The following is a 27,517-nucleotide window of genomic DNA, read 5'->3' as shown; positions in this document are numbered from 1 at the left end:
AATTTGAAAAATATTTTGGAAGGTAACTGCAGTTTTGAGAAGTTAACTTATTTTCATTAACTAAATATTTTTTTAAACAAGCTAAAAAGACTAATCATGTCTGCTACATGTGACACACTCACGATCCATGCATAAGGTGGGTTCACTATTTTACAGTACACCTTTTGGGAAGGTGAGTCGTATGCACATCCCACTGTTCCTCACAGACACTTACCTGATTAAAAGGTCTGCGCTTATCCTATCCCGAGAACGTGCACTCCAAGAGTACATTTTCTTTCTGAATAAAGGTGGAGATGAGCAGTGTTCTTACTGAGAGTCTATGAGTCCATAAAACTGTTGTATACCAACGAAAAGAAGATAAAGAGGCTCAAATAATGGTTTAATATTTCTAGAAGCCTCAGACCAAACAAATTTTGGAAAATTTGCAGGGAGGGGAAAAAAAAAAAGATAGATACCACAGCATTTCACTGTGTAATGAATCACAGAAGCCATATTTCTAATGGAATTGAGTTACAGAAGTCAGTCAACATGTGCAAGATTTTTTTTTAAATTTTATATTAATAAATGTCAGTGCTCTTTTTCAAGTAATTGAATTACATTACTAGTTAATAAATTATTATGTTTTGAATAAAATTTTACTGTTTTCCCCAAGAAATTTTTAATACAAAAATGAAAGCTAAGAAATATGTACTTTAAATATTGCATTGTATTTGATTTTCTGGTTTATGGGAAAAAAATAAATAAGAAGTAAACAATTTGCCAAATTTTGAATTTAGTAGCTGAATCAAAGCTTCTGCTATTCTCAATTTCTTTACCCAGATGAAAGAATTACATCATCATTCACAACTTCTGTTTGTAGAGGGTGAGATACCTCATGGGAGCAGGGCATTTGAACCCTCCTCACTTGCATGGCAGTGTAAATGCAGGTCTTAGGGCAGAAGTGGGCACACGTGCAGTGCCCTGTGCCGAGAGCTGCTTCCCTCCATGGTTACATGGCTGGGCACGTATGTGTCCTGTGGTGAGGGTGCCGGTGCCTCTGACGTGTGGTGTGCACAGACTGTGCAAACAGTTTCTTATCATTTGACTGAGCACGTGTGTGCTTGCATTGTAGGACTGGATGCGATTTTTGCCATGTTGATGGATAGCTGTGTTTTGTTTATATGTGGGGAAGGATGGCAACAAGAAACAAACCGTTAACCACAAAAACCAGTCATTAAGTCATCAGCTTATTTCTTGTGCACATCTAAGGACTGATGGGGAACAACCCCATGAAAATTGTCTCGGCGACTGTCATGGTGACAGTTGTAGTGACCTTTCCCTATGTTAATTTTTAGTTTGATAGTTTACACTTTCTAATTACAAAGCACACATCATTGAAACAAATTATTAATGTTAATCAGTAAGTCAGCATACAAGAATGCAAAGAATTAAGTCTCTCCTTGTATACTAAATGAAAAGATTTCTTCCAGATTCTTGCTTTGATCAGTAGACTCTTTTAAATAAGCAAACATTACTTAGTTGCTAAGCCACAGACTGAAGTTCATTAGTGTGTTAGCACAAATATTGGAAAAAGAGTACTAAACCAATATTAGATAGAGGACCTGTGCGTAGGCTGGAAGTAATGCAATGAACGTGACACCAGAACATTTTGAAAGATTGCTCACAGTGATTAAAACCATTTCTGTTTGCAAAAACCCGCCCCACTCAGCAAGAAAAAGTGCAAACCCTGGGTAGATCTGTGTTTCTGCTACTGATATCTCTAAGACTTTACTGAAAGTACAATAGATTTAATAGTCTTATAAATAATTTTGTGTATATTCTTTTATTTTAGATGTTGACCAGATGTATTGATGTGGCATTCTTTTATCTAATGGTGATCCTTAAAACTGGTTTTCATTAGGATGCTTTTAACCGTAGATTGAAAGCCAGAATGCCATCTTATTTAAATAGTCTATTTGGGAACCCAACTCACAATCTTCACAAATCAGTTTTGGATTCATAGATATTTCAGGTTTAATGCGTAAATGTAGTGTTTTAACACAGTGCCTTTTTTGCAGAGGCTGTTGAACTTTACAACAAATCGTGCTAGTTCGGAATTTTTTGATGTTCAGTTTATTATCTTAAGCAAATGAACTAACAGTTCATACTTTTGCATTCTTCACAGATCTTCAATACAGTGAGAGAAGAAGAAGCAGCAGAAGATATTTTTGAATATTTTCCTCATCTTCTGAGAAAGCTCCCAACGTTTGATACAGAGTGTATATGCAAAGGTGATGGTTTTTGTGTAAAACCATGTGTAACAGGTGCTTACTGTCAATACCGTGCCACTTTACAGAGGACTGCACTCTCTAACTATATAACTGGCGCTTTACTAGAAGCAACTACATCATTAGGAGCAAGAAGTGGTCTTTTAAATATCTTCGGAGGATCAACTGGAAGAACAATGCTTAAAGGTAATGAAGATTTAATGTTTTGAACCCTGTCCACTTTAAATATAGTGTATTGCAAAATATATAATACTGTATAATATTCTGTAGTTTATATACTTATATATGAAGTTAACAGATAAAAAAGATTTTCATGTTTTCAAATATTTGCCTTTGCAATCATTATGTGTCATAATGACTAGCTATGTTAGTTTAATAAAGTAAAAATGCATGCAAAACTGAAAAGATTCCTATTACAAACCCAGACACCTTTCAGGTTTTTTTTCTTTTTAGACGTGTTCCTGTCTGCATCCAAAGTTAATGTCTAAGCCATTGTTGTTAGGGTGTTCCTTTGTATAGTATTGCTCATTTACCAAGCGCTCCTGCTCATGGGCTGACTTCGTTCAGGACTTGAGAAAGGAGTATATACTCTACTTGGTTATTATTGTTGTCATTATACAACTAGCTGTCAGCATAGCACTGTGTGGTAAGTACGTACAATTAATTACTGATTTGTTGTTGGTCTTCTCCTGGATCCATCATGTTTCTAGTATTAGATCATTTCAAATCAAGTGGGTATTGTATGTGGAAAATGCCTATTGGAGGATGGACGTTACATACTAACTTTCCATGCTGATCATCTTTGTTGCAATAAGAATACCATTATGTGATTTAGTTTGGTCAGTTTTGGAAGTTAAACAGGACAAAGGCATTCTTGGTACAAATTCATTGCATTAAAACAGGGTTTTGTACAGAATAGTAACTGCATTTTAAATTAATTTTTAATTAATGCCTACAGTATTTCCTAAGGTACTCAAGCATTTGAGGTTTTTATCATCGTCTGATATACTGTAACAAAAGGATGTTGTATCTCAGTTGTACAGTTATAGAATTGAAGCATGTGGATATTATGGCTTGCCCAAAATTTTACAGGAGTATGACAAAATCAGTATAGAATTCTCGGTGCAGTTCCTTGACTAGTGCAGATACTGACCTCATTGTTACAGACAAATAATGATACTGTTTGTGCTCAGATCAGGTTGTCTTATTTTTATACCAAAGAGTGGCCCTTTCTAGTTTTAATTAGTCTCCCTTTAGGTGAATCAAATGCAATCTGTGGCATCTGAGTGAATTTCAGTAGTACATTGAGCAACATTACTAAGCTTCACATATTCTCATCATCTGTGAGAGAGAGATATGTACAGTACAGTGTCCTATTTTGGTAGGGTTTTTCCTTTTTATCTTGTTTGGTTTTTATTTGTTCTGGGAATATGAGTGCCTTAGAAAAATAAACATGTACATTCCTGTAACAGCTCTGGAAAGCAAGGTTAAAAGAACAGTTGTGTACTCGGTGGTACAGTGTGGTGGGCCTTCTTCCTACAGAGCAGGAGAAGAGAGCGCAGGGTTTTGATGCCCTAGACCTGATCGAGACTCTAAGGATGCTCTGTCCCCTGGGTACAAATGTCAGCCTCTCATGGGGCATGTTGCTGCAGTGCCTGAAAAGCCCAGCTGGCGACCGGCACCGAAGAGCTGCTCAGGCTTTGACTGAGTTCTGAAACTGGAAGCAGCAGCAGTAATTAGCTCAGGCTCACTGACATGCTAATATGGCTGTATCTTTTTATAGAGCCTGAGCTGGTGGCTGCACGTGTGCTCTGTGTAGCAGCACACTTTGCACTAGTTGGGGATCTGCGGTGCCCGTATTGTATAGTGTACGCTTCTGTTGTTGTATCCTGAGCCCAAGCAACTGAGACCTTAAAGAAAAGGCAAAGATCTTGAACTTCGTTTGCAATTCCACAGACAACTGGTGTAGATAGTAGAGATTTGATTTACTGTAGTGGACTAGGTATGACTTACTGTAGTGGTCTCTGTTGAGGAATAGATGTGCTGCAGCTTTAGGATATTGAAGTTTTCTGGATGTAGAAGGTTCATGTTCAGGTATATCATGGTGATTTAATATATCTGAGAAATGACAAAGGTATCAGTAACAGAGTCCTCTCTAAAAACATTTACAGAGTGTTACTTGGCGATATTATTAACTGAGACATTAGCATTAGCAAGGAACCCAACAGTATTCTGAATTCAGAATTGTGATTATCATTCATGGGTGTGTACCTTTTAAGAAAGAAAATAATCCTGTCCATGCAGATTGATAAAAGGTTATTTTCATCTGTCCAACATCCTCTCTTAGTGCTGGATTTAACTTCAGCCATAAGCTAATCTCATCTAAACCTGAGAACTTTTAACTGACATCGGTAACAATGCTGTTGTCAAGTGCAGTGGAGGATTTATCACAGGATACAGTATGTCATCGGAACACTTCACTTAGTAGTTTTTTGGAGGTGTTGAAAAGGGAATATATTGATCCTGGTGTGGTTTAATAGTTGTTGTGGTTTAACCCTGGTAGGCAGCTAAGCACCACGCTGCAACTCACTTACTCCCCCTCAGTGGGATGGGGCAGAGAATGAGAAGGGTAAAAGCGGGAAAATTCATGGATTGAGATTAAGACAGTTTAATAGATAAAACAAAAGCTGCACATGCAGGCAAAGCAACGTAAAGAAGTAATTCACTACTTCCCATCAGCAGGCAGATGTTTAGCCCTTTCCAGGAAAGCAGGGCTCCATCATGCATAATGGTTGCTTGGGAAGACAAATGCCGTAACTCTGAGCGTCCCCCCTTCCTCCTCTTTCCCCCAGCTTTATACGCTGAGCATGACGCCATATGGTATGGAGTAGCCCTTTGGTCAGTTGGGGTCAGCTGTCCCAGCTGTGTCCCCTCCCAGCTTCTTGTGCACCCCCAGCCTCCTCGCTGAAGCAGAGAAGCAGAGAAGGCCTTGACTCTGTGTAAGCACTGCTCAGCAGTAACGAACACATCCCTGTGTTATCAACACTGTCTTCAGCAGAAATCCAAAACATAGCCTCATACTAGCTACTATGAAGAAAATTAACTCTGACCCAGCCAAAACCAGTACAATAGTGAAGGAGATATTTCCAGCAGCACTTGTGGTTTGTAGCACTCCAGAAACAGTTCAAACTGTTACACATTTCATCAGGGCCCTACCAACCTTTCTCAGACAAGATAGCAGTGTATCTAAGTTAAGAGTATCATATGTTGCAGAGAGACCAGGGAGATGAAAATAAATATTTGCTTTGACAGTCAGAGGTTGTGAGTGCCCATGTAGTAATTTCAGTGCTGTGCACTGCCCTGAATTAGTATCAGCAATAGGAAATTAGCATTATATCTTTTAGGCGGGGTTTCTTCAAGAGGCTGAGCAACATGAAGAACGGAGGGAAGACCCCTTCTCTGATTTTTGTTTCTACTGTTTTGATCAAGAATAGCAAATGTTTCTTGTTACTGTCTTTCACAAGCTGTGACAGGACAGGTTTTCAAGTGTTGGTTTGCTTCCACAAAAGCTTCAAGCGTAGCTTCTCAGAATAAATTATCTTTATTTATTTATTTAATTAATTTTTGTATTAGGACCTGTCTTACAGTTTTTCCTTTAAAATTGTACTTGAAAAAGTATTGGCAGTGTAGGAAGGCATAGTACAATTGAAGGTCCAAGCATAAAGGTCCTGATGGAAGTGCAGGAGAGCACTGATGTGATGTTTGTTTCTTTCAGAAAGAAAGAAATTATAGATGTCTGGTTTGTGCAGGATAGGGCAGTGTAGAGACAGGATCTGAACTGGCGTATTCTCATGATGCAGGGAAATCCCCTATACTTGGTGGTTTGAAAACAGTATAGGCAGCCTCAGTTAACAGTCCTTCAAAATAAGACTCTTTCTGGTGATGGCACTAGCTGAGATTGTGGTATTTTGAGCACCATTGCACCACACTTCACTATGCAGAGGTAGGCATGCCCAAAGGCAGCAATTATATTGATTACTTGAAATAAATAAAAGGAACCACTAGCAAATGAAAATGTGAACACCAGTAGCACTGACATAGGTGGAACTAGAATGCATTATGAAAACAAAAGATTTTATAAATTTATTTTAAAATATCTTCAAAAGTGATTTGCAATGTTATATAAGCATACATAAAAGAATTGTTGAACTATCTAGTTACTGTTCTGTCACTGAGAAATTTGAACTCAGACTTCCTTTGTGTCCTATAAACGTTATAATACCTAAAAACATTGTAAATAAAAGCTAAAAGAAGTGGTGAATTATTATGAAGTAATTATAGTAAAAAGTTTTTGTGGTGGATCCAGTTCAACAGATCTTTACCTTGTAAAGACGCGCTACATAAAGGTGCTGTTGAAGACTGGCTGTATTGCATGTTACTACTTACAGTGTTAGACAATGACAAATACTCTTGCGTATTAGAGTAAAAGTTTACATATCTGAGGTTCTGAACTGATGGTAAGTGGCAATGCCTGCATTGACTTTCATTGCCTCTGTCTTCTTCCTGGCTTCTTGTTCCTAGAAACTGATTTCACTTAAAAAAATCCTGTAGAAGAAGGGAACAATAAGGGGCAAAGTCACCTCAGCCTAGTATTGCCACTGAGTGCTTCATTTTGTCAAATCATGTCCTGAGTTAGAAAGCTCTAAATTGCCTTAGTTACTTGTATATGTATTATGCATTTCAATTCAATGAGTTAATAGGACTTCATCAAAATGTTTACCTATAACATAGGCAAAATACAACTGTTTAAAACATGCTGTGATTAATATTTTAGTTTCTAATGCCTGTATACATTGTCATGTATTTTATTTAAACATATAATTCTTTGTGCAGGCATTATGCAAATATATTCTTAAGTGTAAGAGGATTCTATTTTTATTTGATTGAAAAATACAGATTATCTGGGTAATTCTAGTTTTATTTTGTAAAATGTTTTGGGAGTAGGAGGGTTGTATAGGCGTCTTACTCTAAAATTACCAGTGACAAATGATTTGAAGAAAAAGGTCTTTTAATAATGTATATGAAACAAGATTTAGTGTAAATGAGTTATTTTGCAAGTAAACATAAAAATGTAGGCTTCAGTTTACTGGCTTTTAAGACTTTTTTTTTTTTCTTTTAAATAAGTATAGTTCTGTCTGTTCCAAATTAGGAAACAGCTTGGTCAAACCTTTTTCTCAGGGTTGGGGAACATTGTCTACTGACCATGTTCTTTTGGGTTCTTTTGTGCTGTCACAGAAACATGACAGGCTGGAGGAAGTAGAAACTAACAAATGTGTTGACGGTACTGAAAGGAAAAGTTGAGTAATCCACCTATGCAATTTTGCAGTGAGGGTGATAGCTCTCTTGAGAAAAAGTTTCCATCTGAACCCGAAAGGTAGGGTTTTTATTCTGCTTGTAAAAATAATTATCATAAACAAGTTAGCTAATCTTTAGTGTTTTATTATGGAGTTCATTTATAGGCTCAATGTAGTCATGCTGTTAAGTGCATGACTGTAAACTGTAGAGTATCACTTAATGGGCACGTGGCTGGGCAGCAGCCACGTGCGTATAGAGCCTGGTTGCGTCCCCTCATGCCTTTCAGCTTTGCGGGAACTGCATTTTTAGTGCCTGCCTTTTTTTTTTTTTTTTTAACTCAATTGTACTCTGAATTGCACCAAAGTGCTTCACTCACACAAGCTTTTTACTTTTACGAGCTTATTTTTTTCTGAAGTTGTGAAAATATACAAAAGTGTCCCTATTTTTTGTCTAGAGCATAATGACTTACTGTCATACCTTATCCAAAACAGTTAAAACGGCCACCAGAGCACAAAGCTCTTTTCTTACCCTCTCATCTAGTCACTGAAGCCCTCACAGTAGCACATGGTACATGGTGTATGGACCTTTACTATTCAGAGTGGGAACAGATGCTTTTTACAGAGGTGAGAGGCTCTTGGGCTCGAAACTCTTCCTTTTCTCTTACTAATAAAAAAATAAATCTGGTTTGTGCACCTGTGGTGATCACTAGTACACCAGTATGAGGGAGAATGAAGCTTTTCTGGTAAGAAAGTCACAAGCCATTTAAAAAGTTACAGCTCAGACCAATAACTTAAGTTCAGTCTGAAAGCGGTAGAAAACTGATGCACAGGGAACATAGAGTGGGTAGACGACTGAATTCCACACTTCATGATTTCTGAATTGCTCTAAGGGGCAGCCCACATACAGATTGTGTTGCAGTATATCCAGTCTTGTTGCAAAGACATGTAACATGGTATCAAGGTCCATGTACAATAGACATGTATCTTCCACCAGGTAAAACCATTCCCCAGCTTTGCTACAAGTTAAGATTCAGTACAGACATGAAACTGTGGACACAATTTAGACAGTTGTCAACTCTGTCAATTATTACTGCACTCGAAATGATTTTCAAGACGGTTCTTAAAAAGCTTCAAAAGTGGAAGTGAATTTGTTTATTAAAACCAGTCTGTATCAGCTTGCCTTGGAAAGATCTCAAGGGCTGTTGGATTTATGTTTGGAGGACCTCTTCTGGACCAGACAACATTCCACTATTTTTCCTTCAAAATGTTGCAATTCCTGGAGATAAAGTTCAGCACTCTCTTGCATAATCTGTTTAAAGAGGAGCCCATTACTTTAGTGGGGAGTGTCCTTCATGATTTAAAAGGAAGACTTGTCAAACCCTTTATATGCTCTGTAGTTAGGGATTTTATGTAGTATCTGCCCCAGAAGTAGGGATCCTGCAAACACGGAGTCCCTAATGCTGGGATAGGCTCCTGGTTTTATGTCTCCCTAGCACTAAACACATTGTGAGTTCTTCGTGTCGAGTCCTTCAGGAGTTATTTAGTGACCTGAGCAATGAACCTTACAGTCACAAGCAGTCCAACTCCAGGAAATACTGTTCTAAGGTTTTGTTCGGTAGCTAAGGACCCTAAATGCTCTGAGTCCCCAGGGCTAGGATGGTCTTGCGGGCAGATCAGCTGCCAGTGTTGTTAGTTTCAGAGAAGGCTTCCAAACATACCAGACCTCTGAAGCCAGAATTCCCAGTCGTGTGGATCTGGGACTGAGAGTCTTTAAAAACTCATGTAGGGCTTGCTCTGTAGGAGACTCATCTCCTGGGTCTGGAGCAGTGAGCCTGCAAGCCCTGCTCTCAGATGGCTCACAGAGCTGTCAGGCTCCCGACTGAGGAGCTGCGACTCTGGTCCTGGTAGCACAGGGACAGTCTGAGAGTGGACTCCCGGGAACCACAGATGCCTGGAGTTCCCACAGCTGGTCAGTGACATTCACATCCTTGTCAGCATCTTTGTTACTACAGAGAACATAATTTTCATGTATGAACACTGAAGACATTTCAGCTGCACTGTTTTAGCACCTCTGTATGTAACTGAGAATTTCTGGTTAGTAAGATGTTTTGAGAATGTCTTTCAATGCGATTTGGATTGAAACCAGATTTCTTCCCGTAGAAGGGAAATCCTGCTTCTTAGGCTGTTCTGTTTCTTACAAATTGATTGTTACAGAAGTTTGTTCATAGTTGTTAATGGTCCAGAACTTTCACTGGAATCATATTTGAAGACTCAGTCATTGTCACAGTTCATGTGGTGTTGACAATTTTTTACAGAATTTTTTACAGAAAGTGCAAAAAGGTTTGGGTCTTTTTTAAATCTTAAGAAAGGAACTAGGGTATGTGAAAATGTTTGTGCTTTGTGTTTGATGCCTGTGTCCAGAGTCATTGCTGGAAAGAAACTTGTACCCTTCCTTCTCTTTCCCCCCTGCCCCTGAACCCCATGATGAGGATAACTTCTATAGCTTTCTAATCTAAGAAAAACAAAAGAAAAATGAGAAGAGGTGTCTGAGGGTGGAGCAGACGGCAAATATTTTGTATCACTATCCTTTTCACTTTAGCATCTTTCAAAGCTGTTTAAGTCTGATACCACTTTCTTAAGTGATGTATATCAGACTACATCCTTGATTACTGTTGTTCATCTTCCAGAGGAAGGTTACTCAGAGCTTGTTGAAAAGACAACAACAATTTTTGAACAAGAACAGAAGGAAACTAATTTGTCATGAACATGCAGGCAGACTATATTGATCTTAAGAAAACCTACTTCATTCATCCCTCGGTATTCAGAGATTACCCTTTTTCTGTAGTCAGACTTTGCCATCAGCAAAGATTGGGCAGCAAACAGGACCCAAAAAAGTCTCTGTGGCTTTTCCCACTGCTGTTTCTTGTAGCCTTTGCACTAGGCTTATTGTTACAATACTGGGGAAGTTCCAGGATCCCTGAAGCTGGGGCAGTTGTCTGACAGCCGTATGTCAGGAATCATGGGCGATACAAGCTTTATGTGCATAGGGTGAGGAAGGCCAACATGATTTAGCTGGTCTGGGGTCTGCTTAACCTTTGGGCCCAAAGGTTAAGACCAGCTAGAGTGAGGAATAAAGCCAAACGAGCTGAGATTAAGACCCGAAAAGGTGAAATGTGTCTCAGGCCGAGAATCTAAGGTAAGAAGATGGGTCAGGCAACACTCTGTAGAACAAGAAATCAAATCCAGGAGATAAAGTCAGACAGTAAGTAGATAATGTGGCCTGAGGCAAGGGTGTGGGTCAGGAAACCAAGGATTTCGTGCTACCTGGTTGACTCCAGGATGTAGATCAGGAAGACCAGGAACATCTGGTCCAGGTCATCTGGCCAGGGGCAGTATTAGGAGTGACAGGACAGGAAGCACAGGTCAAGGCTGAGATGGCAGAAAGAAGGGAGAAAGGTTTGGGAGGACAGCTGTAGCCAAGGGACACCTGGGACTGTCTGGAGCTGGCTACGATGGTTGTCTCCATAAACTGGCAGAAGGTAAAGATCTCTGCAGTCAGTCCCCGGACCTGTCACTGTCTGGTTGGGCCTGGTTGCAGCCAGGTTGATCACAGCAGTGGCAGTAGGAGAAGGACTTAAGGAGGATCCTTGACAACATTAATTTAACAAAAACTTCCTTTAATCCAACATGTTTAATACATTGTAGGCACAAAGAATTAGGGTCTGCCGGCATAGCTTGTCTCGTCCTTGTAGTCCTCTTTCTGGATTCAGTAAGATATATATATTACTGCAAGATGAAAAGATACGTAATTGATCCAGACAGTAGATTGAAGTTAACTACTGTAAGTAATCTAAGTAAAAAAATTAAAAATATTTTAGTCTGTAAAATTGCTCCTTTGGACAGAACAGGTAGGACACTCATGGTACAGGGAGGTACATGTTTGTATGGATCTGGATATCCTAACCAGTGTATAGAGATGAGCAGTTAAGAAACAGAACTGAGTTTTGGATGCTTTTGTATAGATTTTAGTTCCAATAATATTATGTGGCAGTTTGGTACACTGATGATCCTTTAACTTGTGTAGCTGAGTCTCTGCTTAACAGCAAGATTTTTGTTGGTAGTCTATAGCTGTTTTTTCCACCAGCAGAAAAAAGTTTAATTCATAGAGTGAGTCTGACTGTGCTATTAGAGCTTTGTTGTGAGGAAGCAAATGAAGGACATACTGTGGATGAAGGCTGAGAGAGCAGAAGTTTGTGCAAAATGATGTTAGTTTTAAAATCAAACTTCTTATTTTTTTATGAAGAGTAATTAGTCTTCAGAAAAAATGAAATTAGTTTCTAAGTACAGATAGTTAATCCCTAAACTGCTTATTATTGTTTATTATTTTAAAGGTCTGAACATTTGTTTGAATGGGCCTTGTAAAAGTAGTGTCCATGGGAACTTTTAAAGTGTAGAATGGAACTTTTTCGGTATGTTTATGTTAGCATGTCAATCATAAGCAAAAAACCCCAAGGACCTCAAGTCTCAAGATGACTCAGGAGTCATCTCTAAAGATTCCCTTAAAGTTTGGTTTCTAGGGAACGAATAAGAAGAAAATGAACTTTTATAGGATAATGCTGTTTTATTTATATCCAGACACAATTTTTTTTTTGTTAAATTCAAAGTACATTGTACAGTTTTCTTTGTAGAATCAAGAACATTCTGACTTTTTTGTTTAGGTTTTAAGATATTTGCTTTTATAATTAGTGGAAAATTCTTTAGTATTGACCCTATAATGATGGGAAATGTTTAATCTGATGGTTTATTTTGTATTTTTGTAGGGAGATAGCATTAATAAAAATGATATTTATAAATAAAATTAATTTTAAGATTCTATACTGTATTCCCATGGGGTTCCTTATGTTATCACATTTAACATGAATTCTTCAGAAATCTAAGCATGCTAGTTTTCAGCTGGAAGTTGGAAACAATGCTAAATTGTCATTCTTCCGATTAAGAAAGAATATGCTGTTATTGTCAATGAAAAAATAGTGGTGTGTTGGCCGGGTTCCACGATCATTCCTCCAGTAGAGGTTTTTCAGACAAGACGTACATTCACCGTATAAACGAAGTGACTCTAAGTGTACTGCTTGCATTCCAGTTCTGCACGGATCGCTCTCTCAGACTTCCTGGGGAAGTGGAGAAAGGTTTCTTGTGGCAGTGTATTGTTATTCAGTCTTGTGTACTCTAGCAAATTTCATAACTAACTTTTCCCTGATGTAGTCCTGCTGCTTGTAAAAGTGATGTAAACTGTGTGTAGACAAAGCTAAGGTTAGAATGAAGAAAAGAAGCGATAAAAATGCCAGAGCCTGATATTAATGGCTGCTGGGATCAAGGCAGAGTTTTGGTGTCTATGTTGTTTACTAACATAGATGCAGCCTGAAAGGCTATGCTGTCTTAAGTCTCCCTATTTGTAATTTCTTTACAGTTAATCACACTTCTGGAAGCCTTGGGGAGGTTTTCTTCTCCTTTGCCTCTCAAAGAAACTTTTTTGGATCGTTGCCTAAGTCATAGCCCTTTGTCCCGTTGAAGCTAATGCTATTGCCTTTTATTAGAGACTCTAGCGCAGAGTGCATAATAACTGTAAAGGTAGGGCATTTGCTAATAAAGAAACCCACGGCACGGTTTTTGTAATGCTTCAGCTGAAGTTTCCTAAAACAAAACTAACTCCGTTTATTGCTTTTGGCCTGTTTAAACAACACCGATATAAATATAACTTGTGCAAAAGCTTGGGTGTAGGCTAACTTATTTCTTAATATATTTAAAGACCAAAATCCAGCAGAATTTAAATCACTCTTTGTTTATAACTCTGCTGTCAAAATCAAATGCTTTTAGTCTTCGCAGGATGTACGCTCGTCCTTAATTTCTAAACTTCCTTCCATTCGAATCCCAGTGTTTCAACGTTTATCTGGGGAGGTGGGTAACCTGACCTTTCAGTCAGCCAGCCAAATGCATGTCTTCTTCGTGGCTTACACAAGGCATGTCAGTTATGCGTTTTGCCACAGTTTGTAGCTTTAAACTGAGCAGCTGTTGCCTGACTGTTAGTTTGGACAAGTGCAGCGTGCAGACTTTCTGTGGTATTGGAAGTACCTGCTCTTCTGGCATTTTAGGAGGAATCAGATTCAATGGAAGACGCGTTTGCTGGTAAGATTTGCATTTCTATGGCCCATAGCACACGGTTCTGATTATATGTAGGTAGTCAAAACAAAGTGATAGTTCTATTTCCAGAGATAGAAGTAGACTGGGTAGAGGGTTTCTAATCTGATGTTGGATCTATGATGTTTGCGTTTAATAACAGTGCTTTAAGGACACGTAAAACTGTTGCTAGCTGGAAAATGAAGTAGGGATTTAATATAAACAATAGGAATTTAAAGTCCTCTCTCAGCCTTAAGTGTGTATTTTGTATTTCAACTTGTTCAAAATGGAATGCAATATAAATATTTATAAGTGATTTAGGTATACTCTGCATTTATTCAGTTCACATTGCAACTATTTTGATATCAAAATACATTGTGGGGCTTTCCTTTGTTTCTTATTCTACAAAAACAAGTGACTGTTATGAAAAATGCTGGAAAAAATATGAATGTCAGATATAATAAAAGTTTTTAGAACTACTAGAACCAGGTAATTATTTTCTTCCCTGAAGTTTATAAGTGACTCAAATGTTACAAGGTAGTAACATATTTTTGAATGTAGATCCACTTCTGCTTTTTTTCTTTAGCAAGCTTTTGTTCTTGGATATATACATACAAGTATATATCCAAGTATACAAGTTTATAACTTGTAACAAATTTGTGTTTTGTGATGCTTAAGTCAGTTGATTATTTTTTTTTCCCTCATTTCTGAACGACATGAATGCATAGCAGCATGTAAAATAAATGTTTTGCTACTAATTGGTCATAAAGAAACACCTATATTTACATTTTTTTTTTAAACTGGCATGTGTAACTTGAATGAATGTTCATAATATTTTACTGTGTGAAAGGAATGTCTTTTATGTGCTAACCCTCCCATTTCCCTAATCTGGCTGTTAGCTAAAGGCTATGACAAACATTCACCATTCAAAGAGATAGTATCCCATTGCAATAGAAAGATTGTATTGGTTGTCAACACCTTTATTTTCACCTCAGTGATTTAGACAGCACAGAAAAAAAAAGCCCTGATATCAAATGTATCTGTATTAATTGCAAAATAATGGTAGTTTTAATCCCTTTATTCAGTCAGTGATAACCAATCTGAGATACCTAGTAGGATTACAAGAAATGGAGGGAAAATGATGTTAGTTAATTTCAGAAATGTTAAAATTATAAATTCAGCTCAGACCCTGCCTTTGATAGGCTGATTTGTGATGTTTTTAGCTTTGTTTTGAGGTAGAATGATGCAAGCATTTTCTAGAAAATAAGTTGATATGAGAATCTTTGTTTGTGTATAATTTGTTTCGTTTTTATTTAAGGGGCTTCATATTGACATAGTTTCCTAATGTTTAAGTGTCCACTTTGGAAATAGTTGTTACGTATAAAGATACATTACTACACATTTTAATAATTCTGAAATAAGTAAATTACCAGTGAGATTTATCAAGTGCAAATTGAAAATATTTTGCCTACAAAATACCAAAACAACAATAAAATAACTAGAAATACAATTTGATGCTAAAAGTACCTTTAATTGCCTCTTGTGATTAATTTCAAGGGCTTTGCACGGTTGTACATCAATTAAATATTTTTATCCTTCATTTCCCATGGACTTGGTACAACAGATTTCATGCACATTTTCAGCTTTCTTTTTATAAAGTGTTCAGATCTTCTAGAAAGGGGATAGATCTGATGCTGTTGCATTAGGTCTCCCCCCCCCCGCTCCCCAGTCACCATTTCAATTTCTCTTTCTTCTGATATTTTGGAGCAAAGCACAGATACATACCTTTTGACTTAACCATATTGCCACGGGTAGAAGTGGTGTCTTCTGAGAGCATTTTTCTTTGGGGGGAAAGAAATCTCAGTCTGGGAAAACTGTAGTTTTGAATGCCTGTTAATATGTTACTGTTAGATTTGGAGAAGATTTGATCTGAAGTTGTTCACCTGTATTTGCTTGTTCAGAATTAAATTGCAAAGCTCTGCAAAGAAATTAAACAGATTTCTTTAACATGGATATTTCCTTATAAAAGTGGAGTAGTTATTGAAGTATCATAAATATGTATGACCTTTTCTAAAAATTCTTATAAGATTTTTTCCAAATATATTGCTCTTCTACTGGAAGTGTAAAGCCTAATGTCAATGGAGACCTCTAGCTATAGTCTGACATGCTTTTAAGATGTCATTTACTTAAACCCAATTGTCTCTATTTTAAGCTCAGTAGTTGAAAGACAGCAGTGCTAATGTACAGCCTTCGGAGGATGCTTTAGAACTGTCATCCACATGCACAGCTTTTTCCAGTGGTCAGTGATGCTCACAGTCAAAGGGGGGTGACTTATTTCTAGTTTGAGTTTGTCTGTCATCAAGGACCAACTGTTTGTTCTTGTTGTGCTTTTTTTCTGATGGATTAAAGTCTTTAAAAACTGACATATTTCCCCCTGTTGGAAACGCTTACATATGTACTACAGTCAAGTCACCTCTCAATTCTCACTTTATTGAAGTAAAGTTAAGCATTTCTGATGTAAATCTCTCCCTCCAGGTCTCACTATTCAAGCCTGGAATCATTTTATAGCTCTCTTCTGCACGCTCTCTGGTTTGCCTGTGTCTTTAAAAACATTGAAAAGATACTGCATTATTGGTGTCATCAATGATTAATGCAGGAGGACCTGTTTTTGCCGCCACCTTTTTCGCTACCTCCCCCTTCTACAAACTCTTAGAAAACATTTGGTTTTAGTGCCCCTTCTTACTTTTTCAGAGTCGTTGCCTTTGGGAGAGCAGAACTCCATTCCATACACAGGATCGGCATTTCTTGTGTCTTGTTTTGTTTTCTTACTATGTGAACAATATTGTTGACAAAGCTGTCCGTAATTCCATTTTAAACCTTAACCCCAGTACAGGTAGCAGTGCCACCACAAGGAAGGGAAAGAAAGAGAACTGTTAATTTTTACTATGTACATTTAGAGAAGGAATTAATTGTATTTGAAGTCTTCAGATTAAGGGAGATATCTTAAAATCTGAGGAAGTAATCTCAGAAGGCCAACAGCATCCTGGCTTGTATCAGAAATAGTGTGGCCAGCAGGACCAGGGAAGTGATTGTCCCCCTGTACTCGGCACTGGTGAGGCCGCACCTTGAATACTGTGTTCAGTTTTGGGCCCCTCACTACAAGAGAGACAGTGAGGTGCTGGAGCGTGTCCAGAGAAGGGCAACGAAGCTGGTGAAGGGTCTAGAGCAGAAGTCTTATGAGGAGCGGCTGAGGGAACTGGGGTTGTTTAACTTGGAGAAAAGGAGGCTGAGGGGAGACCTTATCGCTCTCTGCAACTACCTGAAAGGAGGGTGTAGAGAGGTGGGGGTTGGTCTCTTCTCCCAAATAACAAGTGATAGGACAACAGGAAATGGCCTCCAGTTGTGCCAGGGAAGGTTTAGATTGGATATTTGGAAAAATTTCTTCACTGAAAGGGTTGTCAAGCATTGGAACAGGCTGCCCAGGGAAGTGGTGGAGTCACCATCCCTGGAGGTATTTAAAAGATGTGTAGATGTGGTGCTTAGGGACATGGTTTAGTGGTGGACTTGGCAGTATCAGGTTAATGGTTGGGATCTATGATCTTAAAGGTCCTGGAAAGAACCTAAATGATTCTATGATTCTAGGTACTAATTTTGAGTTTGTTTTTGAATAGCAAAATCATTAATTTTGAAAGTTTTCATGTTGGAAAAGGACTGCAAACACCTTTTCCAGTATAATCTGCTAAAGCTAATGACAAAGACACAATTCATTAAAAAGTCTTGTGACTGTTTAGAAGAACTTTTATGTAGTAAGTGTATTAATCCTGTGAAAACCAAATGGAATAAATACTTTCATTTTTACAACAAGATAACTAGTTACAACAGTATAATACATATAGCTATGCTCTGTTTGCTTGAACACAATCTTGTATAACTGTATCTTAGTTAAGTCTATTGTTGTGTAGTCTATTGTTTTACTTCTTTTGGCTTCTAGACATGTGCCTGCCCTGTTCTCTGCAGTTTGCTGTATTCCACTAATCCCGCTATGGCTTAAACTCCCGAGTCATTGAACAGATTTGAGTTCTAAGGCTAAATCATGCAGGGTCCTTCACTCTGTAATTTAAATACATCTGGAGGAAAGAAATAAAATCTTTTCAGGTTTGACTTCTTGGTGGTTCTGTTATTGTGCTGAGTGCTTTTCAGTAAGCTACATAATATTTTTGCTGTCTCAGCAAAATAGATTCTTTCTTGGACTTCACAGCTTTATTAAGCTTACCAGCATTTCCATTGAGATAGATACGTGCTTTAGAACAGCATTTGAGGGCATCAGTGAATTTCAGCAGGCAACTTACTAGTTTATTTTTTTGTGTCTGTTGGCCTGGTTGAATCATGACTATTGAAATAAACTGAATTGAGGGCTAGTAGAAACTGAATTGAGAGCTAGTAGAAACTGAATGGAAATTTAATAAGCCAAACAGGCTATTAAGAAGTGGTAAAAAAAAAGGGCGATGTGTCTAACTGCTAGATCATATTAAGAAATTGTTATTAATCTTATTTTTAAAATTAAGAAATAAAAATTTGAGAGATTAAGACATTTGCTCTAGTTTTTCACGAAATCTGTCCCATTCTCTGAGACCAGGCCCATGCCATTTACTGTAAGACTCTACTGTTCAACAAATAATTAAGCTTGAAATATGTTTTTGCTGATTCTCCTAACAAATTTGCTGATATTTAGGTCTAGAAATAATTTAACCAAAGAAATTACTTAAATTTACTGGATCTGAATGTTAAATAATCAAAGCAGCAGTATCCAAAAGAGTTAATTGGTGGTTCATGTTCTGCTCTCCATTATGAGTGCTTTATATGAGCGAATGTGTGTACTTAAGTATATTTGGAGCAGCTGAGAATCTTATGCATATTTTGTTGATTGCCATAATCTACATGAATTTGAGGATTTATTTAAATGGAAATTTTATAAATTCATATACAGTTGTACGTTTATTCTGTCAATAAGTTCTTTGCTTTCTGGTACAATTTCAGATGTTCTAGTTTGTTCATACAGCTGTGTTTTTCACTTAGTGAGGTTTACCTTTTTGTACAGGAGTAGCAAAAGATTCAAGAATTTCTAAGCTCAATTTTAGGTCACACAAGTGTGTTCCATGGAAGTTAAAGATGCCCTAGCATTTGCGGACTTATATATACAGGTGAATTTTCCTCCTGACTTTAGTAATTTTATAGGTGTATTTATGAAGATTTACCTGCACATGAACAGTGCACGTTTGCTGACTTTTTTTTCTGAGAGTATAGCAGAGAAAGCTGTTTTACTCGCTCATCAAGAAAGACGTACAGAAAGATTCAAAGAGTGTAAGACATTGCATTCTATATGACACATGGACATCCAGACCAGATGGTATAATGAAGTAAAATATTAGAATTTTATAGAAACTAACTTTTTACTAGGCAAAACATTTCTTTTTTTACTTACGTGTTTGGAATATTAATTATTTCTCCTGGAAGAGTCTTTTAAATGTATGCTAATAGCTTTAATTTTATACAGAATGCAGGTAATAATTTCACAAATAGAGAAATCCTTTTGACCAGTTATATAATCACAAAGAATAATACATTTTCTTAATGTTTGCTGTGTTTCCCTTTCTAGACTTCTTGGCTATACTGTCAAGAAAAGTATTTCGTTTGATGAATACTCTTTCTGTCATAGTTGGACATGTTGAACACGAGAATCTGTTGCTAAAACATGTATGCAAATTCTGCCTTTGACCTGACAAGTAACTAGCTGAGTGAGTTACATGTTAACCCAGCTAAACCGCTTCTTATATGTAATTTTACAATTTACACTAAATTCTGGGTTGCCCTTAGTAAGTTCCATGGATACCTGGTAGCTCACCTGGCCACGTTTGTACTGCATGGCAGTTGTGGCTCTCACTGGAGTGGTGAGGTAGCCCTAGATGGCTAGATCCTTCAGTCATTGGTATAGCCACTGAAATTAAGTGACCTTGCATTTGATGTGTTCTGTATGTCAGTGGAAGGATTTTGATCATATTCACCTGGGTTTTGCTGAACTTCATTTCTCTTTTTCCTCTTGAAATGCCTGTCAGCATCCTTTAAACTGGGCTCCTGGCACAGCTTTTGTGATTCCAGAAACCTTGCTAAGAATAGCTGGCTAGTAGCAATACTTTCTTAAAAGAAATACTGGCATGCTATAATACTTATATAACATCACAAACATGACTTACTGCGATGGGAAGTTGTAAAATCATGTAAATACTTTATAAAAATAGTATATGAATTTCCTTTAGCTTCCCATCATCCTCCTCATGGGAAAAATGAGCTTGTTAAGGATGCCTGCTGTTAGAACCCTTTTGAAAGTTTTCTGGTAATTGGTGTAATCAGATGTTTGCATTGAAAGATACCTTTTAAAATTACCTTTTAAATTTTTGAAATTGCATTTTAAAATGAAGAATAGCTTCTTTCATTTAATTTTGTAAACTTATTATGCAATCCTTTTCTTTACTCAGTAAATTTAGCTATAGTAATTGGTCTTTTCCAAATAGGTATTGTACTACACCGGAAACTTGCATTCAAATTGCAACTTAGGAAAACATGTGAGATTAGGGGTAACTAAGAGGATTGCTGCTATTCTAGGCAGAGAGATTGGTTTTACTTTTTCCAAGTTAGAGGGGGAAGTAGTCTACACAAGAAAAGAGCTGAATTACTTCCCTTCTGAAACAATGCTATGGCAAAAATTAGATTTTATTCCTCTGTAGTTATAGGCTTTCCTTTTCTCAGGCTGAGTTCCTGGGTTATTGTTTACCCCTACATGAAAAAAAACCCCTAATTTGACATTTTTTGTACGTTTACAGTAATCTAGCTTTAATAGGTATTACATATTCATCAATGAGCTTGGAGAAAAGACTATGTCTGGGGGAAGAAAAAAAGAACATACATTAATCCACCCCAAACTAAACAATAAACATATATTAGGAAAGCTGCCTTCGCTTTTCCTGCACTGATCCCTTTGCGTGTTGTGTATTGAAGTTTTTTACATGAGATACTCTCCAGGTGTCTTTGGCTGCCTGGGTTGGCAGACACTCTTCAAGGTTCCCACAGCTTTCAGCTCGTGTGCATCTCCAGCTGCTTGTTTCTTTGGTACTGCAGAATGTATGTGGAAGAAACATGTTCCATTACTGTGATATTTTTAAATTTTTCTTTTAAAGTATTTGTTAAGTAACAAACAAACGTTTTGATCTGAGAGCACTCGTAGAACTTAGCCCGTGATATTGTATTTCTCAGAGAAAGAGTAAAACCTGTTTCTAGTTCTTTGTCTACACTTTATATCCTTTTTTATTGTTTTCATTATGCCTTTCCATCACAACCAATAAACATTGAAGACATTTATTAGTTGTTAAAATAAGTTTTAAGCCAGAGTGCCTTTTATACTGCCTCCAAGTGTAGTCCTTTAAAACATACATGCTTAACTCGATGAGGCTATGCCTGTATAGTCCAACATTGCTTTTACGGTAGTTCATAAATGTGACTGTATTAATACTAGCTTTGAAGATAGTCCACATTTAACTCCAACTACAAGAAAATATGTAAATAATATATAGAGAAGTTCAAAACAGATCAGTTGGAAGGGACCTGCAACAATCATCTAGTCCAACCGCAACAGCTAGCCTTCATTTCTTTTAATCCAAATTTAAGAGATTGTACCTGTGCTTATCTAGGAATATATGTAAGGATTACAGCAAGGACATGGGCTCTGATTTTACTTCTGTGTTTTTGCGCACTCTAAATAGGACACAGACAAAGTAATATTTTGAACACAGAAACCAAACCTGGGGTAGCAGAGCTCTGGATGTGTGGGGGTAGAGGTGGCTGACACCGTGACAGCGCACTGTAGGACATGTGAGAAGAGCCATGCATCTGCTGCACAGCATTCCCAGTGGGTATTGTGGCTGCAGCCAGGTTACTGAATGGGTCATTAAATAAGACTGACATTTCCAGGGTTTTTCTTGTCAGTTAATCCCGTATTCATTTTCACATCTTAAATGTCCCCCTCTCTTTTTGACCAGTTCAAGTGAATACTCTTTTAGCATGTCTTAAAAGACTTGTATGCCATTTCTTTAATAATGAAGTGCAAGTGCTAAATGGTTACACTGTTGTGAAACCTGTCAATTTATTTCCAGTTCATAATCCTTTTCAATTTTTGGCATCTTTTTTAAACATATGTGTCCTTGGTTCATTCATTTATTCTTGTATGAGAGAGTCTTTTCATATTTTCCTCTACAAAGTGAATTTTGAACTCAGAGGTGGAATTACTGCACTGTAATAACTATTTCTTTATAGCAGTATAGAATTTGCTATTCTTATTAACTCTTTGTTAAGTATCTTTCTGGTACTTTCTATAACAGCACTTTGAAAGGCCATATTGTTCTTGGTACATTCTTCCTGCTGTACACTGCTGGCATGAATAATGTAAAAAATATTATCACAATAGTTTTGTGATGTTCCAATACATTTTTCTGACTGATACCTTAGTACATCATGCTACCTTCTCTGTTATGTCTTAGGGCATTTCTTTGTGTATGTTAAATTTACATTTTTGTTTAAATACAGATATACTTCCTAGGTTTTGTTTTTGTTTGAAATCTAAAAATCTTGGATATAAAATTCAATTATAGCTGATACAATAATTTTCCCATTTACAAAATATTCTCATCAGGGAACGTTCAGAGCACGCAGCAGAGTAACAGAACCCTCACCAAAGCTAAGTGGCAAAGGTGTAGATTGAAGGGCTTCTGCTACAGTTATGCAGATAAGAAGTTGAATTTGTATTATTTGAAGTGTAATATAAAAAAAGTGAACAAAGTTCCTTAGATCACACAAAGATATTTTGAACGCAAATGCACAATCAACAGAATTTGCTGTTAGTGGTTCTATTCTCGCTCCTTTTTCTGTGAAATAATTATGCAGAGGACAGAGCTCAAACAAACTATTGTTATGATCAGATTCCGTTTAGGTAACTGCTGAAAGCAGGCCAGAATGATGAAACCTCTGAATTGATCAAAAAATTTTCAAGTGTATTACGTTCTTTTAAAATTCTTTCACTGCTAAGCTTCAGGGCTTAAATTGGGAACATTTAATCAAGTCTTGTTGTTTTTACTGGATGTGACTTGGATTAATTTTGTGGCAATAATCAGTCAGAATAATAACCAAAATACCTTATGCAGCAGATTTGCCTCCTTTGGTTTACATGGAAAATCTGGTAGCATCTTTCATGCACAGGACTGTCTTTTATATGAATATTCAAAAGGCAAGAATCACAAATCATAAAGACTGTACACGTATCGGATCTTACTTAATTCTCATGTTATTCCTTGACATAATTATACTTAAAATTAGTTTCTCGGAGTGGCATCTAGTCTTCATCTTGTACCGCTAACATCAATGGCAGTTTTAGCATTTACTTCATTTGGTATGACACTGAAGCCATAGTGAACATTCTTATTGTTTTTACCGTAAAGGACTATATTTAATGATTGTTTTCCAAAATGAAACCATTTTTATTAAAATAGTTCTTTGAAGGTAGGCATTCCTATTCTCTGCAGTATTTGGGTAACTGGACAAGATGGGAACAGACATTCCTCTTCCCCCTCCATCCTTGAAGGGTCTCTTGTCACGTGTGATCTGGCCTTCAGGGTGGGACCAAAGTAGGGAAGATGATGTTTGTTACAAGATGTATTTCTGAGGATCTTAAAGCCAAAAACGCAGTTTGGGTTTGTGTTTGTGGTAATTGTTAAAAGTTGTGCAGCCGAGGAGCAAACTGCAGCAGATCATTAACTAAATGCAGGGATTGCTGATGTGGAAGACCAGTGCTCTCAGGCTAGAAAGGAATGCTTCAAGGCTGAGGCTCTGAAACATTGGAGGTGTCTGTTGTTGCAGTTTTGCAGTTATTTACATTATGAATGCTATATTTTACTGCAACTACAGTTTGTATAGTCTTTCAAATTTAAAAAGTGCCTAGCACAAAAAAAGAAAATATGAAAAATTGAGATCATGAGCCTGTGCTTTAATGGGTACCTAATTTTATATACGTTATTTTTAACATCCTCTTTTTCGATAGGTATATATGTGTTCTCAAATTACATTTTTGTTTAAATTTTCTCCTGTTCTCACTGATTCGTAACAGTTGTTTTATTCCTAAAACGGAAAAATTACTTAACTTCTGCTTTATGTAAATGGAAAAAATAAAAATAAATTTAATTTTGATCCGTCTTGATCAAAATACTCAAATATTGGAACCTGATCTGAGATTCTTGCGCTCTGTTTAACCACTGGGTATTCCTCCATTGCAGCGTTAACTCAAAGTTGTATGCATTTTAATTTAATTTTGTTCTGTCAGTGCACAGAAACTCCTGCTTTGATTTTGGACATGCTTTGTATCAGCTTTTGTGGGTGTGGTTAAACCTTGGGTTCTGCTTTAACTCAGGCAGTAACTTGTTAATTTTGCAGTGAGAATTATACAGTTCTTTTACTAGAACGCTCTTTTCTTCCAAAGTCAACTCATAAATCTTCTCTCTTGACCATTTTCTTTCTTATGTGCTGGAATTTATCTGGTAATTTATATATACATTTATTTAGCATTTGAACTTAACATTCTATGTGCTATACTGTATTTACATCCAGTATTTTAAAAGATCTTGAATACAGATGCTGCATAGAGAATCCTCCTGCTGGTGTGTTGCTCAAGTCAAGATTCTGGTAGACTACCACTGTGACAACCTTTAGGAGAAAGATTTGTGAGATGTATGTGAAAGAGGAATATTTCTGAAAACATGTCCAGGAGACTGGCAGAGGAGGGAATTCATTAGATGGGATTTCATTGCAAGAAAATAATGAAAAACCTGAAAACAGTTCAACAGCAAGTGTGGCGGTGTCATATTAACCTCTTTACAGCCTTTCAACGTATCTGTTACACCGTGATATAAAGGTGTAGATTTACAAGTCAGCCGTTATTTCCCTTAATTCCTTCACCCAGCCGTCATGTTGCTGGTTGCCTCTGAAGCAATAAAATCTCGTGTCTGCTCTTGCACAGCGTGAGCTGCAGCATGCCACAGCAAGATAGATGGCGTGTTCGTATGAAACAGCTTTTGAGATGTTATTTTCAACCAGCTGATCGGACACTCACTGTCTATCTACCAAACTTATAATTAAACCTTCTTCTGGCAGGTGTTCTGAAATCAGGATGTAGTGTCATGGTCTATAGCAGTAGGTGAAGGTCCCCTAAAATAGCAGGGCCCAGGTGGCCCATTGCCAAACATGAAGACTGGAAGCAATAAGGCTGCTTTCTGACTAAACCTGTAGATGGTGGATCTCTTCAGACTTTTGGCAATACACACTGCTGATTCATCTCTTCTTAATATCTGTGAACATGTGTATGTTCAGCCAAACCTTGCATAACACTAGGTGCCCTTTGTAGCTGAGTTATCCATTTGCTACCGTGGTAGCCTCAGGGTTATTTGTTAGGGCACTGCCTTCAAAGCCTATTATTTCAGGTGCAGAAGAAATGTTTGCTGGCTGGGGTTAAGCCACAATATCACACTGATTCTTATGCAGATATTCTGGAGGCATTGCTAGTCATCCTGTGGCTGCATGAGGATGCAGTTCCAGCTCTTTGCTAGTTGCCCTGAAACGGAAAGGAATCGGGAAATCAGAATCAAATGGGATAAATTTTGTTCTGAGATCTGCTACTGTTTTTGCAGGGTCTAAATTACTGTTACAATGCTACTATCGGCATCTTTTTTTTTTTCTGGTGAGCATACAGCCAGAAGCAAAAACAACAGATCCATTTATTATGGGCAGGTCTGTGATTGTTTGTATCAGCTGTAGCCAGTACCAGCCAAACTGCATACAGAGCAGGAAATGGTTGGTTAAATGTGTTGACAGTATATGGCAATTCAGAGACAAGCAGCCAAGTTCTTCCTTTGTACGCTGCAAAATATTTCCGTGAATGACTCAGGCTAGTGGAGTGGTAAAAGCCCTGGGATACACTGCCAGAAATCTGAGCAGCAGTGTAGATGTAATGACACAGGGCAGTGTGGAGCTGTACACTGGGGATGATGGGAGCCAGGCATGGCAGTCTCAGGTGTGGTGAAATCATGGCGATACTTTAAATTCTTTCCATATATTATGTCAGTGCTCATATATAGAGTTTACAACCAGGATCTTCTGAATCCAACCACAAACAGAGTTTAAATGGGTTTTCAAGTTCATTCTTATGGGTAGGAACTTCTGAAAAATGTAAGGATTGCTGTGTAATTGTTAAAGTTAATATATTAATAAATCCTTCACGTTGATCATCTTTAACTCAGCTTTAAAATCTGAATGAATGTTTCTCTGTGCATAGGTTTCACCCTGTGAGAGTATTTATCCACAACTGTTGTGGTAAAAAAAAAAAAAAAAAAAAAAAAAAAAAATTCTTTCCCGTGCGTATACATCTCAGCTGTCCTGATAAGTAGGTAATTTGTTTAGTCAACTTAAATTTGTTTCAAGTCAGAAATGATATAGGCAGGTTGTATCTCTAACTATACAGTACTTTTCACTTTTTTCTGGGATTTCATTTGATTGATGCTATAATGGAGAAAGATGAAAAAGAGCACACAGTTCCGAGTCTGCTTTTCAACACTGAATCCTTTGCCATTTCCTAAAGCAGGAAGTGATTTTAGGAGTAAGTGGTTGTTGTTACAAGCACTCCATATCTTTCTGTTTGCTGAATTCCACTATGCCAGTCAGTTCATGAGTCAGAATTTTGTGGCGTATAGTTGTAATTTAATTCAATTATACCTCAACATGATTGCTGCCTTTTTTTTAAAATCCTCTCCAGAGGTTTCATAACTCTATTCAGCAATAAAATCTCAGCCTCGATAGAAATACCTGTGTGTTATAGTTTCGTAGTGATCTATTTCCAGCAAAACTATGTTCTGCAGGCAATTTCTACCTTTTTCTTTTTTCCTTTGTACTGTAGAAACTATTGCTCTTTTCACCTGGCCCATTGTGATGACTTGCTGCTGCTCCACCAGAGAAGATCACCTTCTCCAATGTCTTGCTATTACCATGATCAAATTAAACTCAAAGCAGGTATTCTCAAACTAGCTGTGAAATTTGCTGTTTCTGTTCCAAACCTGAAAAAGATCTTGTGCCCCCAGAGTGTGTCTGTAATATTACTTGGTCTAATAAAAGATTATTTTCCATACAGACCCTGGCTAAATTCATCTTTTTTTCTTCAAGTCATCATCTGGGAATCTTCCTTTGCTCAGAGTGTTATCTGCTGCTCACTGATACTCAGATCATACTGAACTCCAATTTTATTTAGTGCAAGTACCCTGTAGCTCCAGCGCTCCCCTGCTAATAATTTACAATGCATGCTGATAAGGCAGTTTTAAGAAGTAGCTCATATTGCTAGATTTAGGGATATGGAGAGAGAGCATGTGCATCTTCTGATTCTTTTATTACATGACTCATAAGTAAATTTGAAGAAGAAATGGGATCTATTAATTTCAGTGGTTTCTGCAGTGAAATTAAACTTTAACTTGATCCTGTTCTGTGGCAAGCTTCCCACTGAGGTTAATATCAGCCCCTTTGATACTGGAGTGAGTTGTTTGCAGTCAAAATTGTTAACAGTGAATTCATGTTCATTAAAAGAGA

General features: G+C 37.3%; 1 protein-coding gene across 12 annotated transcripts in view; it reads left to right on the top strand.

The window, feature by feature from the left end:
* PLCE1 (phospholipase C epsilon 1) overlaps positions 1-27,517 on the top strand; it is a 166,329-nt gene that overhangs the window by 70,306 nt on the left and 68,506 nt on the right. For all 12 annotated transcript variants that reach the window (XM_072871530.1, XM_072871532.1, XM_072871535.1 and 9 more), the window contains one exon: positions 2,165-2,453. In XM_072871530.1, coding sequence (XP_072727631.1) covers positions 2,165-2,453 — 289 coding nt within the window. The remainder of the gene's footprint in view (positions 1-2,164; positions 2,454-27,517) is intronic.

Source organism: Ciconia boyciana, chromosome 8, assembly GCF_034638445.1.
Source record: "Ciconia boyciana chromosome 8, ASM3463844v1, whole genome shotgun sequence".
In the NCBI taxonomy this organism is placed as follows: Eukaryota; Metazoa; Chordata; class Aves; order Ciconiiformes; family Ciconiidae; genus Ciconia; species Ciconia boyciana.
Note: the sequence above shows the minus strand (reverse complement) of the source record. Positions and strands in the feature narration are given on the sequence as shown.